This window comes from Nematolebias whitei, chromosome 3, assembly GCF_014905685.2.
Source record: "Nematolebias whitei isolate Nwh7 chromosome 3, NemWhi1, whole genome shotgun sequence".
NCBI lineage: Eukaryota > Metazoa > Chordata > Actinopteri > Cyprinodontiformes > Rivulidae > Nematolebias > Nematolebias whitei.
In genome coordinates this window covers 31,999,116-32,019,455 of record NC_056500.1, presented here as the reverse complement: position 1 = coordinate 32,019,455, position 20,340 = coordinate 31,999,116, and the positions used below count along the sequence as shown (strand labels likewise).

At 40.4% G+C, this 20,340-nt stretch overlaps 1 protein-coding gene across 1 annotated transcript; it reads left to right on the top strand.

Annotated features, from left to right (window-relative positions):
- The first annotated feature begins 5,809 nt into the window (after nucleotides 1-5,809).
- Nucleotides 5,810-19,741, top strand: echdc2 (enoyl CoA hydratase domain containing 2). Its single transcript, XM_037674831.1, has 11 exons — nucleotides 5,810-6,092; nucleotides 12,493-12,560; nucleotides 12,634-12,721; nucleotides 13,672-13,758; nucleotides 14,876-14,968; nucleotides 16,112-16,168; nucleotides 16,249-16,311; nucleotides 16,394-16,518; nucleotides 18,125-18,175; nucleotides 18,259-18,306; nucleotides 19,370-19,741. The coding sequence occupies exons 1-11, from the start codon at nucleotides 5,864-5,866 to the stop codon at nucleotides 19,445-19,447; spliced, it is 987 nt and encodes a 328-aa protein (XP_037530759.1). The 5' UTR covers nucleotides 5,810-5,863; the 3' UTR covers nucleotides 19,448-19,741.
- The last annotated feature ends 599 nt before the right edge of the window (nucleotides 19,742-20,340 follow it).

Genomic DNA, 20,340 nt, shown 5'->3' with positions numbered 1-20,340 from the left:
TCTGTGTGTGTGTGTGTGTGTGAGTGTGTGTGTGTGTGTGTGTGTGTGTGTGTGTGTGTGTGTTTGTGTGTGCATGTGTGTGTGCGTGTGTGTGTTGTTCCGGTTATGCTCAACGCCCTTGTTATTATATTAGATTATGCATTAGAGGAATGGGATTTTCCACAAAATACAGAACGACTGTGTTGATTTTGCTGAAGAAGCTGATACTTGGTTGGTAAAATTAAAACAAACTGAACATAAGTTGAATTCAGCTAAACTGTGAAAAGCTCAAATTTTTTACATTTTTGCTAAAAGTTGTAAGAGAAACACAGCTAAAAACAAAAAAGCTAGATTAAAATTAAAACTACAAAAAAAAAACGTAGCTACAATTAGTTGAACTGTAGCTAAAAGCTAAAACTGACAAAAATGGCTTAAAGTTCAAATAAGCAAACAATAGCTTAAAACTAAAATTGGCAAACTCAGAGATTAAATCTAAGGTTGGATTTTTTTGTTGTTGTTAAAATTAGCAATACAGTAGCTTAATGTTAAAAATAGAAGACAAATAAAGCAAATATGCCCAAGCAAATCTCAAAAAGAAGAATATTTTGAAGGATCTGTAAAGATCTCAATGTATTTCTATGACACCAAAGTTCATGCTCAATAATCCTGGTATAAAATCCAACAATGTTCAGTCAGGTCATTTGGACGGTTTCTTTTTTTAAGCTGAGACATTTCGTCCTCCATCCAAAGAACTTCTTCGATCTGAGGAGCCACCAAACAAAACTGATTCCCACAACAACAGCATACAGTACGGTGGATTGTTTTGCACTATCAGTGACTAGCATATATCTTACATCGTTTAACGTACCGTTGGGCATTTGTTTAGCGTATATCTTAGTTTATGTCTTAGATCCTTATGTACTGTTTCTTTTTACACTTTATATTTTTGATATGTAACAGGGACCCTGTGTACATAATTTTGTTCCACCTCATGTACCACATGTGACGAGAATGACAATAAAGAACCTTGAATCCTCCATACTCCGTAGGAAAAAAACAACCTCTGACCACCTTGGACGAGTTGACGGAGGAGAGGGTGGGCCCCGGAGGCCATCTTAGCACCAACAAACTGTTTTTTCCCCACTATGGAGTATGCTGTTGCTGTGGGAATCAGTTTTGTTTGGTGGCTCCTCAGACTGAAGAAGTCCTTTGGATGAAGGACGAAACATCTCAGCTTAAAAAAGAAACTGTCCAGATGACCTGGCTGAAAAATGTTGGATTTTATACCTGGATTATTGAGCATGGACTTTGTTGTTTTCAACCAGTTTGACAAGACCGTCAACAAGGAAGAGGGCCAGCAATGGAGGAGGGGCGTACCAAAGAGACCATCTTATCACAAGCAGAACTGGTTTATTCCACTTTGGAGGAAGCTGTTGGGGGAAGAATCAGTTTTGTTGTTTGTTTCCTTGACTGATGAAGCCTTCTGGATCAAAATGTTTCAGCACAAAAAAAAAAAAAAACTGTCCAGATGACCTGACTGAAAAATGTTGTATTTTTTTGTCCTTTGTCTCATTTCTGAATCCAGTCCTTTGCACTCGTAACAGGTTGACTGCAAAACTGGAAAACGACACAGTGAATGCTGACTCAGCGTTCATGCAATGAACAATGCTCAAGCATTCCTTTAAAGTTTTCAAAAACAGTAAACTATCTTGGTTTTATTGTTTATTTTCTGTATTTAACCAGGCAAATCCCAATGGGATCACAGGTCATTTTTTCAAGGGAGGCCTGTGCCTGAAGTATGTATGTTTTTGAACGGTGCGAGGACATGGAGGAACCCTTGCAAACTCAAGGAGAACATGCAAACTCCAAAGAGAAAGACTCCAGGCCGAACCCATGGCTTGATCCCAGGACCTTCTTGCTGGGAGGCATCAGCACTAACCATTAATCCATCGTGCAGTTTGTGTAAACTTTCTGTTTACATGGAAAGTGAACTAGACGAGCTTTACTGTTGTTGTTTTTTTTTCTTTCTTTTCTTAAAGCGTAACTTTGAAATATTTAGTTTTGCCTCTTTTAAAAACACATGAAACAATATGAGATGGTTATAGCTGCTTTTAATGTTGAGAATCATCCTGTGATCAGAGCACACGGAGCAGAGACTTCTACATGAGGATGGTTTTACATGGAAACAACAGACACAGTCATCTGTCTGCAGTCTGATATGTCATTAGTGAAGTAAAACTTTACTGAGCGCAGAACCTCCTGAAGACAAATGCCTCTTTGATCTGTGTTGGTTTTTATTTTGGTTCGTCACTGGTTTGCAGCCTGAATGGCCTTGTTGGGTTGTGTTAACATATAACGGGCTAAGTAAAGCCTCTCCATCAGAATCCTTAGCACAACTTTCCTCCATCTCTGTCTGCTCCAAGTGTCAGCTTCCAGAGGGATGCGCATGTGTAAGGTTTTCAAAGAATCTCAGGGTGTCGGTTTGGTTTTGAGCGATCAAATGAAGGCAGCGTGCAGCCTGTGTCACAAGTGTTAGTGATAGTTGTAGTATTTGGCTGAGCAGTGAAATGTCTTTACTTTTTAATAGGAGTGTGTTTAGTGTCAGCTGTCTATGAGTGACTGATACCCAATCTCCCCGTGCCGTTACAAGTGTCACCTTAGCTGCGTATCCAATACCTCACGTGTCCAGTGTTTCTTCAGCAGGATTGTTAGATAATGAGGAGTGAAACTCTCTCCTGTCAGATGAACCAAGCACTATTTGTGTAAAGTCATAAGTCATCTTTGTTTTTGCTTTTCATGGCTGAATGAGATTGTAACTCTTCATCCTTTGTGACTCTTGTCTCTTTATTCAGCATATAGCCAGCTCCTAAGGTAATTCAACAAACTTTAAGGACCTAATGTTGACACTGTTCACAAGGTTAAAAGGATCAGTGAATTTATTTACAGGTAAAGGTGGGGGATGGGGACAAGAGGATCTGAGGAAAAGGGGATGAGTTTCTTGTATTCATGAATATTAATATTGTCAGGACAGAAAGACAGGCTCTTACTGTGAAGTTCTCTACAGGCTGGAAGAAGAAGGATGGAGGGTTCCAGGACCAGGCGAACAGAGTCCAGGGGTGAGCAGGTCACATGAGAGAGTGACAGCTGGGACCAGAAATGGTTAAGCAGAAGTCAAATAATGTCCAAATACCTGTACTGTTTCAGGATGAGAGGTGAGGAGAGTTCAGGCTGTGTGCAGAGTTGACAGGGAACTGAGACTCGGGAGGATCAGACATGAGACACTGGAGGTAAGAAGTCACGATGCAACTACTGGAAGGCACAAAGACACGAGTTACATTGTAATCTTATGCATGAAATCACCATTAGGTTCCAGCACTGGGTTCAAGCAAGCAAAACATGAACTGGAATCCTCACAGAACTGAAGAGAATCCAGTTTAGAGAAAATAGTTGTAAATTTAAAGAGTTTGAAAAGTATCAAAGTTACAAAAACAAAAAGTCTAAGCATCTAACCCAAACTAGATGACTGCTTTGATACTGAATGAATAAAACAGCACAAATGCAGTAGTTGGATTGAAAAAAAAAACCCCAACAATGTAAAAACAGGAAAACAATACTGAATGTTGACTTAGCATCACTATTAGGGACAAGCTGTTCTGCTCTGAATATTTCAGTTTCTGTTTCCCCTTGCTGCAACACAAGCTGAAGGCTACACTGACCGTACATTCCTGTGACAGCACAGATCGGCACACTCAAAGCCAACTCTCTCGTCTCAAACAGCTGCAACTCGAGAGTCACTGTCTAACTGCATGACTGCAGAACTTGTACAGACCTGGTCAATAATGCATGGTCAGACTAGACAGAAGCAGCTTGATGGAAAACCTCATCTCAACAACAAAACAGGAGCAACAGGCTTAGGGGCAACGTGTGCACATAAGTGTGTAAGCACAATGTAACGATTTGACTCTTTATTCAATTCAAATCAATGGAATTCAGTTCATCTAACAAAGTTAATTCAGGTGTTCTGGACGAATTCTTCTTCTTGAAACGTTTCGTCTTTTATCCAGAAGGCTTCTTCAGTCTGAGGAGCTGCAGTAAACTCAGTCTTATAAATAGCACCTTCTCATAGTGGATCAATTTGCTGGTGACATCCAGAACGAGCTGTTCACATGCTAAAGGAGGACCATCAGCCTAACGACTGATCGTTAGTGCCCTGATGAGTGATACTAGCAGTAATAGCACTGTTAAATGGAGACAGTTGGACTCAGAGGCCTGCACCCCTGTTTAATGATGGACAGTGTCTCTTCACAAAGATGGCTTCCTTCACTCCTCTCTCAAACCAACGTTCCGCCGCTCCTCTCCTCTTTTGGATAAAAGATGAAATGTTTCAACAAGAAGAATCTGTCCAGAGGTGCCTTGACTTTGTTAAATGTTTTTACCTGGATTATTGAGCATGCATATCAATTCAGTTCAGTTTATTTATATAGTAACGCCAAGTCACAACACAAGTCATCTCAGGGCACTGAACAAATACATTCACATACATAAAAATTCAGTTGAGCACAAAGATGTTAAAGTAACAGAAATCTTTAAAACTGTATTCTGGGTACTCCAGTTTCTTCCAACTGACCAAAACCATATATGTTAGATCAACTGGTAACTCAAAATCATCCCTTTGCGTAAGTGAGAGTCCAGTTTGTCTCTGTTTGGCTTTGTGATGCACTTGAGAACTTTCCTGTGTGTACCCCACCTCACGCCCACTAACCACTGAAAATAGGCACGATGTTGCCCCACGACCCTCAGTGGAAAAGAGTTCATAGAACATGGATGGATGGATTATGAGATGCTGTGTCACATTTTGGAGATATCAATTAATAAATATGTTAAGATAATAAGATGCTGAGTGAGATATTGATGCATGTACTGATATACTTTTGCCATCTTATTTGTAAAAAATAAATAAAAAATCTGTATGACTTTTTATAACTGTCTATTGTTGTCATCATTCTTTGTCTCTTGTAAATGAGTCCTCGAGGCTCAAGGGGATTTACCGTATTTCATAATTATGCTGATATAATGAAATGCTGAGTCATGTTTATGATATGGTTACATTGTAATTATTAGATTATATCTTATCTTCTTCTTTCAGCTGTTCCCTCTTCAGGGGTCACCACAGCGAGACATCCTCCTCCATCTCTGTCCTCTGCATCCTCTGTCCTCACTCCAACTACCTCCATGTCCTCTCTAACTGCATCCATATATCTCCTCTTTGTCTTTTTCCTGGCAGCTGCATTTCTAACATCCTTCTACCAATATACCCACTGCCCCTCCTCTGGACATGTCCAAAAACCATCACAGTCCAGCTAATTTAATTTCACTGTCCTGAAAACTTTTTCTTTGACCTTTGCTGCCACCTTTTGTGTAGCATGAGATTGCATCTCATACTATCTTGTATTAGATCTCATAAGAGATACTGTCTCGTAATCAGGAGCTGATAGGCCACATTTATGATATAATAGCTCAAATATAAGTTTGCCAAGTCATAATTTTAGGATATATTTTTATTAGGAGTTAGTTACGTCAAGATTATGTGATGACAACTGTTATGATGAGATAGTAAAATCATACAGAAGATGCTAAATCATTTAAACAAAGTCTCTTACTCAAGACTTGGTTGTCTCTCAATTTTGAATTACAATTATTTTTTCTTTGTCAGAGTAAGTTTTTAGAAAATGTTAATTTTTGGACATCTACAACAAACGCTGGTTGTTAAACTGGATCTTGTGGAAGTAGTCCCTCCTCTTGCAGGAAGAAATTGCGTCTCACTTCCTGGACTCTGTCCACAAGATTGTGACCTTTTTGTCGCATTTCTAAACTAAAGGTAAGGATGAGAAGTCTTCTTTGCAGACTAACAGTGCTGAGCCGCTCATCGTGGCAGGGCCGGCCAGAACCGCACCGGAAAACCTCCAGCCTCATGCAGCGGGACGGAGCGTGGCTGCTGGCCGCACAAGGCCGCCCTGTGAGCGGCCGCGGTGGCGCCGACAGCCGCAGGCAGCACTCACAAGCGGCGGGACCCCCGGAGGTGGACTTCCATCGGTTACAGGGCCCAGACGAAGGTGGGAACACGCGTCTGTCAAGCTCCTGTCACATCTTGATTTCCTCATTATTTAGTCATCTCTTGCTGCTTGGAGAGAACAATCTTCTCGCAGGTGACAATGTATTACTGTTAGAGCAGCCCTTTGTGTGGAGCAGAGGGTAGAGAAGGTGGGCCTGTGATCGGAAGGTTGTCGGTTCAACTCCCCGGACCGACAATCAAAATGTGATTGGGAAAGGTGAAATGCACACCTGCCTCCACAATCATTTGCACCACCCTGGGCTCTTGAGCAAGGCATCCAACCCCCACTATCTCCTCCCCGGGGCACCCCAGATGCCAGCCCCCTGCTCCACTGGCTGTGGTAGCTCAGTGGTCTGTTGCATCAGGAAGGGCATCCGGCATAAAAACAACTGCCAAGTCTTCATGCTAGTTCACATGTGGCAACCCCTAAAGAAAAAAATGTTTAACCCACTGGTATCTTCTGAATGCACCAATCTTTGTAGAGGTACAACAGAACCTCTAAGGCCTTTATAAAAATATATTTTTAAATCATTGTGATGTAAATAACAATGATCACCACATCGTATCGTGGTGAAGGGATTTGTGTGCCTGGATGATCCTAGGAGCTATGCTGTTGGGGCAGTTGCTCCTGGTAGGATTTTCCAAGGCAGATTGGAATGTGGCTGAGTGGTTAGAGCCGTTGTCCTCCACTGCAAGAGTTGGGGGTTCAACTCCACCAGCATTCACATGCCATTATTCACGTTAAGTGTCCCTGGGAAAGACACTGACCCCCTCATTGCCTCCAACGTGTGTCCCATCGGTGTATGAATATGATAAAGCACTGATTATTCTTCATATAGATCTAGTAGAGTGCTGTATGAATGGATAAAATGAGGGCACAGATTGTGTTGTAAAGCGCTTTGAGTATCTTGATAAGATAGAAAGGCGCTATATACGGTAAGTATAGTCCATTTAACATTTACCTAGGTGAAAGGCCAGACATGGAGAGGTCACAGTACTTATGTGGATGGAAGAGTTGGGGAGTCTATGACAGATGGGTCACCTTTTGCATGTGGCTAGTTTAACTTTACTGTCAGTGGGCATTGAGCAAGATGTTGCTTGTAGACAGTTTCTGGTAAAACAGATACAGAAACTAAGATATTTAAAATTAATTGCAAAACCTAGGAGTTTCCTTGCCTTGCTCAATCTTTTTCTCTGAATGTGGTTTTACCAAATGCAGCAGCCATCAGCTTACATCCACGCAGTACTACTAACTCGGGAACAACTTTCTTACTTCCACAGGTGACTTGCATACTCAAGTGAAATGTCCTTTTTGCTTGTAGCGGTAGTTATCACAATTTACTTTGGCAGCAGGACAATTATCATTAGCCAGGTGTTTATGTGATCCACGTTTGAAGCACGTTGATATTCATGACTTGCCTGTTAACAGTGAACATGCAGTCCACTTGAATGAGCGGTTCGTGTCCCAGTGATTTTATTTATAAAATAATTAAATTTATATTTTATTTAAAAAAGAAATCTGTATGACTTTTTATAACTGTCCATTGTTGTCATCATTCTTTGTTGAAATCAGTCTCTCTTGTAAATGAGTCCTCGAGGCTCAATGGGATTTACCTGTATAAATAAAGGTTGAATGATTAAACTGTATTTCTAGGGAGCTGTGACGGACTCAAGGAAACTGGATTACTTCAGTGAGTGATTCAGATTAACCAGATTAATCAGTGTTCATAAAGTGAACTGAGTTCAGCAGCTCTACAGGAGTCTTCTCCTGTCTTATCCTTATGTATAGTCCTTTGTTTTTTATTTTATTTATGTATTTTATTTCACCTTTATTTATACAGGTAGCCTCATTGAGTCGCGAGGACTCATTTTCAAGAGAGACCTGTTTGGGAGCAGATGGTGGGGGTTAAGGACCTTGCTCAAGGGCCCAGAGTGGGGCAAATGAGGGTGGAGAAAGGGGTGGGTGTTTTACATTTTCCACCCATATTTTGGTGTCAATCTGAGGAGTTGGACCGGCGACTTTCCAATCACAGGCCTACCTTCTCTAGCCTCTGCACCACCATTCCCCCACTCCTCTTTTTATCTTTATGACCATTCATTTTCCTTAGGTGAAAAAAGCATTCACCCTATTTACCTGCTTAAAAATAAAATAAAAAGTTTTCACAATAAACTAGTGAATCTTTTAGAGCTATCAGCCTGAAAAGAAGAAAAAAAAAAACTAATTTAAATTATTTTAAAAAATTAATTTTATAAAGGGGCAGCACGGTGGCGCAACTGGTAGAGCTGCTGCCTCTCAGCGAGAAGGTTGTCGGTTCAAATCCCAGTCCGGGGGCCTTTCTGGGTGGAGTTTGCAAATTCTCTCCGTGCATGCGTGGGTTTTCTCCGGGTGCTCCAGTTTCCTCCCACAGACCAAAAACATGCATGTTAGACTGATTGGTAACTCTAAATTGTCTCTAGGTGTGAGTGAGAGAGAGAATGGTTGTTTGTCTCTATGTGTCCCTGTGATGGACTGGAGACCTGTCCAGGGTGTACCCCGCCCCTCGCACAGTGACTGCTGGACATGGGCACCAGCAACCCTCGTGACCCAACATGGAAGAAGCGGATAAAAGATAATGGATGGATGAATGAATTTTATAAAGGTATTAAGTAAAAAATTAAAAAAAAAACTCGACATATCAGTTATATTTTTTAAATTGACAAAATATTTAATCTATGGCAATTTTTGCAAACAAGGCATTTCCCCTATTAGTACACCAAAAAATATTTTTGGACAATTTCAAAAAAATTCCAGTGTGGAGTTTTGAACACCGTCCAGCCCAATGGACCCTTCAGATCCCGTAGCCTAAAGCCCATTGCTTTTGGTTAAACTTACACAGATCGGACATGGAGGTCTTTTATTTATTTAATCATTTTTTTAAATTATCATAATTATTATTATTATTTGTTGTTGTTTTTTTTTTTAACTACACATGCACAACAACAGTTAATATTTAGTTGGTTTATTTTATTATTTTGCTGACTCGGTTATGCTAACGAGCTGCTGGAGCATGGTGCATGTGGTAATGCTGTTTTGTTTTAGGGAAAGTCAATGGGAGTCAGCCATTCTCAATCGTGGAGCGTCTGCTAAATGTTTAACTATGTGACATGTGCGTTTTATGCTCTTTACAACCAAACTTAAACGATTTCGTCGGACGAGATGAGAGGCAGGACTGTTCAGCGACGTGTAGGTGAGAGGTCATACTGCTTCGAGGTTAAGTTGAAACAACCTCTGTCATTTTTAGAGGCTCTTAAATGTAAAAGTGAAGCACAAATTAGTGGGCTAATGAGAAAATCAAAAGTATAGGGATAGAGGCAAAAATAATAAAAAATTACTGAGAGAAATGTGTTATTTTATGCTGTGATAAATATGGAATATGAATTGGTATTTACAGTGTTTTTAAATGTGGCTGGGTTTTTTTTCCCCTAAGGAGCATGAGAGTGTAGTAGAGTTATGAGAGCACTTGAAAAAATTCTGTCAACATAAAAAACAGAAGGAATTTTAGGCTTTGTCAAAAAAATAATAATTTGTGTTTGCATTAAGAAAAAACACGGCTAAAACACAGACAAAAATGATGCCAGCTCACATGGAACATCTCATAAATGTGTGTAAAATATACCCAACCTGTCAGTCAGCTCCGCTTGCAAAGGAACGAGCGGCTTAGCACTGTTATACCTCTTTTCCATTAGTAACGGTACAGCGCGGTTCGACTCGACTCAGCACGGTTCGAAGGCGTTTCCACTGGTAACGGTTCGTAGAACAGGTTCCTTATTTCTGAACCCTTTTCTCTGGGTCTAAAAAAGTTAAATCTGGTCCTCTGGACATTCAAAAATTTTTATTTTTTTTGAATGTCCAGAGGACCAGATTTAACTTTTTTAGATTTTTTTACCTGGATTATTGAGCATGCATCAGGATACCTTTTCTCTGGGGTTCCAAGCGGGCCGAACCAGCACCAAAACGTGACGACAGAACACTGTCGGTCACTGATTGGTCAGGGGGTGGAGTCACTAGAGGGGTTTGAGAATTTTTCACAACACTCGATCCGCCATTTGCAATGACTTGTTCTCGAACTCGAGGAGTGATTGGATCTATTTTTAAGATTTTAAAAATTATGATGACAACACCATGGTCTAATGCTGAAGTGTAGGCGTGTTTTGTGCTTGGTGGCCAACGACAAAATTCATAGCGAGCTAGATGGAGCTCCGCCGGTTACCACGGAAGATACTCCTTGCTGCCGACTTGGGGCTCGGGCTCCGGGCCCCGGCCTTGCGTGCTCTGTGGGCTCCGAGCTCCGCTGGTCACCGCAGAGGATCATACGAGCTGCTGACTCACAGAAGGCCGTTGCCTGGACCCCTGCCTTGTGTGCTCATGAACATCGATCTCCGATCATAGCAGACGAGCGGACCGAGATGGGTTTCCTCCCAAAGACCAAAAACATTCATGTTAGACTGATTGGTAACTCTGAATTGTCTGTTGGTGTGAGTGAGAGAGTGAATGGTTGTTTGTCTCGTTTGTCTCTGTGTGTCCCTGTGATGGACTGGAGACCTGTCCAGGGTGTCCCCCACCTCTCGCACAGTGATTGCTAAACATGGACCCCGGCGACCCCCGTGACCCAAAATGGAAGAAGCGGGTAAAAGATAATGGATGGATGTTTAAAGAAGAGCCACTGCCTTTAGTTAAACTTTATTCCAACCCACAGATGTACAAATCACAAAACAAGAACTTTAAAGCAAAGCTAAAAAAAAAAAAACTGAACAAGAAACAAAGCCACACATCTAAATTGAACAATAAAAGTAGACGCAATGAGTACAAATACAATCAAATGATGAAGAAAACGTATAAAATTGTAAATATAGATGTTTATATATATATATATATATATATATAAACTGTATATACAACATCTATATTTAAAATTTTATGTTTTCTTCATCATTTGATGTATTTGCACTCGATCATGTTAATAATCTGTATTCTTATTAATTTACCAGGAACTTCAAAATAAATTCTCACCCTGCACTGAAACCCGTTTGCAGATCTTACCACCACCAGCTGGTGAGGCGCATGACGTCAATTTGAATCCCGCCCACTGGAACCGGTACTGAAAGCATAATGGAAACGCGTAATGTGTACCGTACCGAGACTAGTCGAACCGTGCTGTACCGGCACCAATGGAAAAGAGGCAGTGTGAGAACTTGGAACTGGTTCCACCAATCCACGTCTCCTCCTAGTTTCCACAATGCTGGGACCAGTTCAGCACAGAGTTCTATAAAAAATGGCCCTGAGCGCTTTAAATCCATTAACAAGCCAAGCATCATCGTGTGCCAGAAAGTTGATATGATCTCTGAACACACTCCCTCTGAATTCTTTCATTAGCAATGATCTCCGGAAGCGTCAAAGTTGCCATTGTTCCATAATTACAAGCGTCTTTATGCAGCTATTTACGGGCTTCTGTCATTAGGCTATTTCACAACACAGTTATGTGAAATGGTCACATAGACCAGTCAGTCTGGATGTTCACAAATCACCGATGAAGCCTGCAGAGCAGGACCAAAATAGGCGTGGAGCAGAACTCAGCTGCTTTGTTGTGGAGTGCGATGCATTAAATGTGTGTCGGACGTGACATTTACATTTAACTTATAATGAATTAACTCACTTTAGCAATCCTCTTTGTGGTTAACTCTTTTTTTAAACCTGACTACAAAGTTGCTGTGCGTCATCATCGATGTTCCCTCGTTAATAAATCCAGTTGTTGTTGTTTAATCTCGTGAGCGAGCGGTTGCACACGGTGCACCAGAGGTGGGCTGTCTTTGACGCCCCTCGCGGCCAAGGTGTGTCTTCTGAATGGACCGAGGTGGTCAAAACATATCTTGAACTGAGGCGTCTTGCGAAAGAGTGTCTGCACTTTGTCTATCAAGGTGACATCACAGATGAATTGTTCTAAATTAATATGTTGACCCAACACCTTATTCCAATTCAAAATGGGTGTTGCAGCTAATCCCCATTACTTAACACAATAGCTATAACTTAAGTTTATGTTACAGATATTGAGCTAAAATCTGAGATGGTAAATGCTAAGCCAATCCAAACATGAGTGTGAAATGTTGCAATGTGGCATGAAGTTGTGCATGATTTTATAACATTAAGATTGATATTGATTCCTTCATGGAGTGGTAGGCTTTTTATTAACTGCATTGCTCAGTGTTTTTATGCCTTTTAATGAACTAAGTGCCGTAGACATGTCAACAACAAATCTGTTACAACCTTCAGTCGTGATCTCAGAGATCGATAGCTTGACCCAAAAGTTTATTCATAACCTTTAGAATTTGTTTCTTCATGTCTACCTCTTGTTTCTTTTTCTCAGGGATAGTAGAGGTGTTAATGTGCCGACACAGAGCAAGGAACGCTCTTGGTCATTTGTTTGTGGCACAGGTGAGTGGACTTGTACAGCTGACACAGGGAACACGCACAGATTGCCACTCTGTATGTTTTTGTGTGTGCACAGATGAGGGAGCTGGTGTCCAGTCTATCCAATGACTCCACAGTTCGTGTACTTATCTTCAAGAGTTTGGTTCCTGGGGTCTTCTGTGCAGGTGAGTAGCTTATCTATACACACACACACATCTACACTGCTTGGCTCAAAAAAAAGTCACCACCTGTATTTAACTAAGCAAATAGGTACGAGCCTCCTTTTGAATAATTACTGCATGGGTGATTATCTTTCAGCTGGAAACAAGTTATTTAACCTAAACTGGTGCAATGAGTTGCTTCTCATTTCTTAAACAACCATGTTGAAAGACCCATGGCGTGGTTGTGGAAAAGATGTCAGTCTGTTTGAGAAGGGTCAAATCATTGGCATCAAGCAGAGAAATCATCTAAGGAGATTGCAGAAACTACTAAAACTGGGTTAAGAACTGTCCAACTCATTATTAAAAACTGGAAGGATAGTGGGGACCCATCGTCTTCGAGGAAGAAATGTGGCCGGAAAAAAATCCTGAATGATCGTGATCGGCGATCACTTAAACATTTGGTGAAATCAATTCAAAGAAACAACAGTAGCACTCAGGACTGTGTTTAATAGTGAAAGTAAGAACATTTCCACATGAACAATGTGAAGGGAACTCAAGGGATTGGGACTGAGCAGCTGTGTAGCTTTAAGAAAACCACTAACCAGTGAGGCTAACTGGGAAAAAAGACTTTGATTTGCTAGGGAGCATAAAGATTGGACTCTGGAGCAATGGAAGAAGGTCATGTGGTCTGATGAGTCCAGATTTACCCTGTTCCAGAGTGATGGACGGACGGATGGGCGGGTGTCCGTCCTTCCATCCGTCCCTCTGTCTGTCCGTCCGTCCGTCCGTCCATCTATACATCCATCTATACATCCATCTATACATCCATCTATACATCCATCTATACATCCATCTATACATCCATCTATACATCCATCTATACATCCATAATATAATATAATGTATCATTATATATTTGTGTGTGTGTTTTTATGTCAATGTACATATGTGAGTGTGTATATTGTATTTTTTAGGTGCTGACCTGAAAGAGAGAGCACAAATGAACAACGTTGAGTCTGATCTTTTTGTTCACGGCCTACGCTCCCTAATGACCCAAATAGGTACCACAGAGCTCATACGTAGTTGAATGTGTAGCTTTGTTGACGCCAATTGCCAGCTGTAAAGCAGAGAATATTTCTGCTTGCGTGGGTGGTTTTTGTTTTGTTTTTTTTGTCTGTATTTTTAACTAAATAAATTAACTAAATCTCATAAACCAATGGACATATTTTATAGAAACTTTTGAAAATAATCTGATTTCTACAACTGATTAACTTTTGGATTCAACCACATTCAAGACAGCTGCCACAGCTAAGCATCCTTAGCAAACACAAACATTAGTATACCTCAGAGTGTTTAAATATTGAGCTAAAATATGATGTGGGTAGTATTGAGAGCCTTTTGCAACATACACTTTACATCTTACTCTTCCTGGTCCTCGAGGGCCACTTTCCTTGATTTTTTTAGATATTTCTCTGCTTTGACGCACCTGATTAGAATCAATAAATGATAAATAAAGTAAAATAAATGAGTGATTACCAGACTTCTGTATAACTCTAAGGCATGCTGAGGAGCAGGGAAATAACTAAAACATGCAGGATAGTGATCCTTGACCAGTGAAACCAAGTTTCATTGATCCACTGTGACCCGTTTGGTAATTTCATTATTCAGATTATTTTTTTAACCTTAATTTAAACAGGTAGTCTCACTGAGTCATGAGGACCCACCCCCACAAGAGAGACGTATATTGGGCAGCTATGTGAGCGCCCGGGTGTGATGAGACTGAATGCTTTGGCAACATGAAGCTTGTTAGTCTGTCAATAAATAAATAAATCCATAAATTAGCCGTAGCATTGTATTAGCCGTGGGGTTCAAAGAGTGTGACAAAAGTAGCATCTTATAATTTGGAAATTATGGTAATTAACCTGTTATTGATCAGTAAACTGACCAGGTGATCCTATTTTAACTAGAGCAAATAAATCTAGAAAGGTGAGGAGAAAGCATCACCCTTCTTTCTCCCTCATTCACGTCTACATAAATCATTAATGCTCCCCATATCATTTCTCAACTCAGGAGAATATTGGTCTCTAGCAATAAACGTGGCAGGCAGTAAAAGGAATGCTAGGACTTTCACTTTTTTTTCTGAATTTGATCGTGAATTTGTCTTTGATTTCTTGACAGCAACATTACCCGCTCCAACTATTGCAGCGATGGATGGTGTCGCCCTGGGAGGTGGACTTGAGCTTGCCTTGGCCTGTGACCTCCGCACCTCTAGTGAGGAACTTGACCTGTCAAACCTACACTGGAGATGACTGAATTCTGCTTGAGTCACGTCGTCTTTTTTTGTTTTGTGATATTGATTTAATTGGAGGCGGCACGGTGGCTCAGTTGGAAGAGCTGTTGCCTCTCAGTGAAGAGGTCGCTGGTACAAATCCTGGCCTGGGACCTTCCTGGGTGGAGTTTGCATGTTCTCTCTGTGCATTCGTGGGTTTTCTCCGGGTATTCCTGTTTCCTCCCACAGACTAAAAACATGCATGTTAGGCTGATTGGTAATTCTAAATTGTCTCTAGGTGTGAGTGAGAGAGTGAATGTTTGTCTCGTTTGTCTCTATGATGGACTGGAGACCTGTCCAGGGTGTCCCCCACCTCTCACACAGTGACTGCTGTGGATATGGGCACCAGTGACCCCTGTGACCCGAAAAGGAAGAAGCGGGTAAAGATGATGGATGGATGGATGGATGGATGGATGGATGGGTGGATGGATGGATGGGTGGATGGATTCATTGATTGATTGATTTGGTTGGACGGTCAGTCAGTCAGTCAGTCAGTCAGTCAGTCAGTCAGTCAGTCAGTCAACAAAAATGGCTTTCACAGGTATACTGGGCATTGCCAGATTGCAACATCTTGTCTTGGTTGCAGGTTCATCAACAAAAGTTTACTTGGTCTCATTTGACATTCTCTGTTGCACTTTCAACATAATCAAAATTAATGACAAAAATTCAAGTGATAAAGGTGTCTTATGTTTAACGTATTGTCTCGGGGGGCCAGATAAGATGTCAACGAGGCCCACATATGGCCCCTGGGCCTTGAGTTTGACATATGGTCTACAGGAATTAAAGCTGATTTAAAAACGCCCAACATTAGTTATTAGGTTGTTAGTGTTATAAAACATGTAAATAGACTGAAAGTGTGTTTTAATGACCTGTTGGGATCCTCTGCTCCTGTGTGGACTCATGAGCATGTGACAGTTAGTAGGCATGGCAGTTGGTGATTGGTCGATCACAGATGAGCTAGTTGAGCAGGTGTTTGTATTCAGTGCTTTGACAGAAACATCAGTCAGCCTTTTTCACCTCTGCCAGCTTGATGACTGTCAGCAGCACAGTCCTTCAGCCGTCCTCTCTTTGTGCTTGTGTTCCAGCATTTTCTGCTCAGATGGGTTTGATTGAGACAACGCGGGGGCTGCTCCCAGGGGCAGGTAAGACAAACAAAGGTCACAAACATGATCGATGTCTGAGAGACCCAGTGAAACACTGACCTTGAACTGGTGTCCCACAGGGGGCAGTCAGCGGCTCCCACGGATAGTTGGTGTCACTCTGGCCAAAGAGCTCATATTCACAGGTGGAGACCCAGAAATGCAGACATGATGTAATAAAGCCGTATTTTTAGGAGGACCTTGTAGTTCAACTCTGTCTGTTCTCAGGAAGGCGCATTGGAGGGCAGACAGCTCTGGAGATGGGACTCTTAAACAGAGCTGTAGAACAGAACCAAAGTGGAGACGCTGCCTACAGAGAAGCGCTGACTCTGGCCAGAGAAATCCTGCCTCAGGTCAGAACTAAAACTCCTGCTTCAACGGGGTTTATAAACACTTTGCTGCCCACAGGTGTGCCTGCTTTTAATTGTGCGATTGTTCATGAAGCATTCACACTTTTGTGATCAATTTTTCTTCCGTACATTTTTCAACGCAATTCTCTTCCCGCAACTTTTCAAACTAGTTCAGCAAATCATAAAACGTTCAGCTCTTTCAGGACAATCCTGCTATGACTTTTGGTATTGGTGCAATTTTAGCTTTTTGAAATATTTAGCCTTTTCTGCCACTTTTTTCCTCATATAAAATGAACTGAGCTCATTTTACATCTTTCAAATCTTTAGATCTGTTTACAACCTTTTCCTGCTCCTTTCACATTTTGTTCTGGTTCAGCTTCTTTCAGCTTCCATGTACTTATCTTAACTTTTTCAGCTAATTTCAGTTTTTTTGGGGTGGGGGGGGGGGGGGGGGGGGTCAGCTTTTTTGTCCCCCTTTCAGATTCTTTCTGATAACTACAACTTTTTTGTGCATCTTCTAACTTCTTTCTGCTAATTTCAGTTTATGCTCCTTCAGCTTATTTCTGCAAGGTTTAGCTTTTTCTACTATTTCAGCTACTATTTAGCAGTTTGATGCTAATTTTAGCTATTACAGCTAATTCCACATTTTTTGCACTCATTTCAACTTTTTCAGTCCAATTGAGTAAAAAATGTGCTCTCCTCACTTCCTTCTGGGAATTTAAGCTTCTTTCTGCTTTTTAGCTACTTCTCAGCAGGTTTTTTTTTGGTTAATTTCAGCTTTTTTCAGATAATTCCCACTTTTTTTTGTTCTAATTTCTTTTTCTTTCATCCTAATTGGGCAAATATGTGGCCTTTCTGCTCTCTTTTGCTAATTTCAGCTTGTTCTATCTTTTCAGCTACTTCTTTTGCATTTTTTTCTAATTTCAGCTGTTTTCAGATAAAGTCAAGTTTTTCATGGTAATTTTTGCTACTTCCAACCTACTGGTAATTGACTTATTTATGCTAATTTCAGCTTGTTATGCTCCGTTCAGCTTTTTTCTGCTAGTTTCAGCTTTTTCTGCTATTTTAGCTACGATTTAGCTGTTTTTATGCTAATTTTAGCCTTTTCAGCTAATTCCACATTTTCTTAGCTCATTTCAGCTCTTTCTTATTCCTTTTGGTAGTTTAAGATTCTTTCTGTGTTTTCAGCTACTTTTTGCTAAATTCATCTTTTTTGTTAATTTCCTAATTTTTGTTAATTTCCTAATTTTTGTTCTAATTTCTGCTAATTTATACCTAATTCAACAAAAATGTGTTATTTCTGCTTTCTTCTGCTAATTAACTTATTTAATTTTAGCTACAGTCAGCAAGTTTTTTTTTTTTTTTTTTTAGCTCTTTTAAGTTGTTTTTCAGCAAGTTTTCAGCATTAAGCGTTCACACTGCATTTTCACACGAAATGCAGTTTCTCTAGATCGGTGCTAAAATGGGATGATGCAAAATAATTCAAAAGATAAAAATCATCCAAACAAACTGGCTGGTTAAACAGTCATACTGCTTCAAGTGTTTTGTAAAACCAGAATTTTCATTTAGTTGTAAATTGAAAGTTTTTTTTTTCCTTTTGTGTTGCCAGGCTCCAATTGCTGTGCGAATGGCAAAGGAGGCAATAAACAGAGGCACTGAGGTAGATGTTTGAGTCACTGTCACTTATTTGTACTGTATGCCTTTGCCTCTTTTAAAACATGAACTGTAATCTGTCTCGTCCAGGTCGACATTGGCTCAGCAATGGCGATAGAAAGAATGTGTTATGCACGAGTAAGTCATCCATCGTTTTCAGATAGCTCAATGTTTTGTTATCCCTAAAGTTTTAGTCGTGTACAGTTTGATGGCACCTGTAATTTTGGCCATGCTCAGTGCCATCATTAGTGTCTTACCAAGTTAATTCAGGATTTTTATTTTTACAAAGTTGGTTCACTTTCACGCCTAGATGCATTAGGTTTCCCGATCACACCTGTCAACACACCACCTCTCAGTCAGTCAGCTTAAAAATAATAATAATTTCAAAAGCCACCTCATGGAACAGAGGTAGTTGATATTCTCCCTCTCCTCAAGTGCACCGTTATTTATGACTTGGAAAAACATCTTCATGAGACGGACATCAGCTGAACCAATGTTCATTTTCACAGTTCTTTTAAAATGTTTAAAAATCTGATTAAAATTAAAAAGGTAAATGCAACATTATTGAAATCGGTTGACAGAAAATGAACTTGTTAAAAAAAACGTCCCACTCACTGGACTGAACTTTCATATGCCGGTCGAAGGGCGTAAGAATGGCATCTGTTTGTAAACTTCCTCTTGTTCGGGCCATAACTTCTGATCCGATCACGATAATTTAATGAAACTTCATACACATCTGCGTCGTCATTAGTGGAGTGTTGCTTCCACTTTTCATCACCCCAGCTCCAAGGTCACTGATCAAGGTCATAAGTCAAAGTTTAAACAAAGTCTTTGCTTGTCTGGGCCATAACTTCGGATCCATGCAAGATAATTGAATGAAACATGGTACACTCTTCATGACCCCAGCTTCAAGGTCAAGGTTATACCAGGTCTTTGTTAGATTGCATTTTAATTGTTTGTCGATGAGCTTATGATGTACGGTATGCAGTACTCTTGTTTTCTTTTCAGACAGTTTTCTTACAGCTTATTGACTAGGATGTGATCTCTAACACAGCTCCATGTTTTACAGGAACACAGTCAGAAATCCTGGCTAAGTTAATGAATTAACATGCTTCATAATACCGCTAAGCACAAGTTTCCATGCTAAAGAAACCCTAGATACGTTGAGCCTGCTCACGACTTCTTTGCCCTCTAATTCCAGGTCATCCCCACACAGGACAGACAAGAAGGAATGGCAGCCTTTATTGAGAAGAGGCCCCCACTGTACGTTGGGAAGTAAACGTGTCCCACTGATCTTGCTTGATCCATATTTTTTCCGTGTGCCTTAGTATAAAAACTTAATTACAAAGAACATTTAATCGGGATGAAAACTGTTTATTAGCTCAGCTGTGTGAGAACAGCAATAATTTCTTGTTATAAATTTGTTATATTTTTGGGCATTGTAGGTGAAAAGTTTAAAAATGAATAATTGAAAAAAAAAGTGTTGTCTCCCCTTTATAACAACATACACTCTTCATTTCCAAACTTGAAAATGTGGCGCACCGTGGTACAGGCTTGTCAAATATGCAGGATTTTATTTTATGGATTTACAATTTACATTTGAATAAAGTTCTTGTGAAAAACTAATCTTTATTTAGAGTGATGTTCAGGCATTCAAAGAAAAAAATATCCATTTTGTGTGATATTAATTGATGATCAGCTCAGGAACACATGAATGTTTAACAAGCTCACACAATAACTGGTTTAATAACACCATAAGACCATCTGCTGGATATGGGCACCAGTGACCCCGTGACCTGGATATCACCGTCTGTGATCAGATAGTGCTGATAAGTGATAACCAATATAATGGCTGAAAATTTTTGAGCTTCGTCCACCTCTAAGAATCCAAGTAAACAGCTGCTTTGAAACCTGATTTAAACACTGATTTGTAGAGACAGCCGTTTTTTTTCTTTGCAGAGAAGTAAAGACTTTAAACAAACAACGCATTTCATTGAGGACGACAAAGATAATGTTACGAACTAGGGGAGTGGTGGAGCAGAGGCTTAGAGAAGGTGGGCCTGTGATCAGAAGGTCGCCGGTTCAACTCCCTGGACTGACAACATCAAAATGCAGGTCAAAAAGGTGAAACACCCACACCTGCCTCCATCCTATGTTAGGTTATGTAAACGT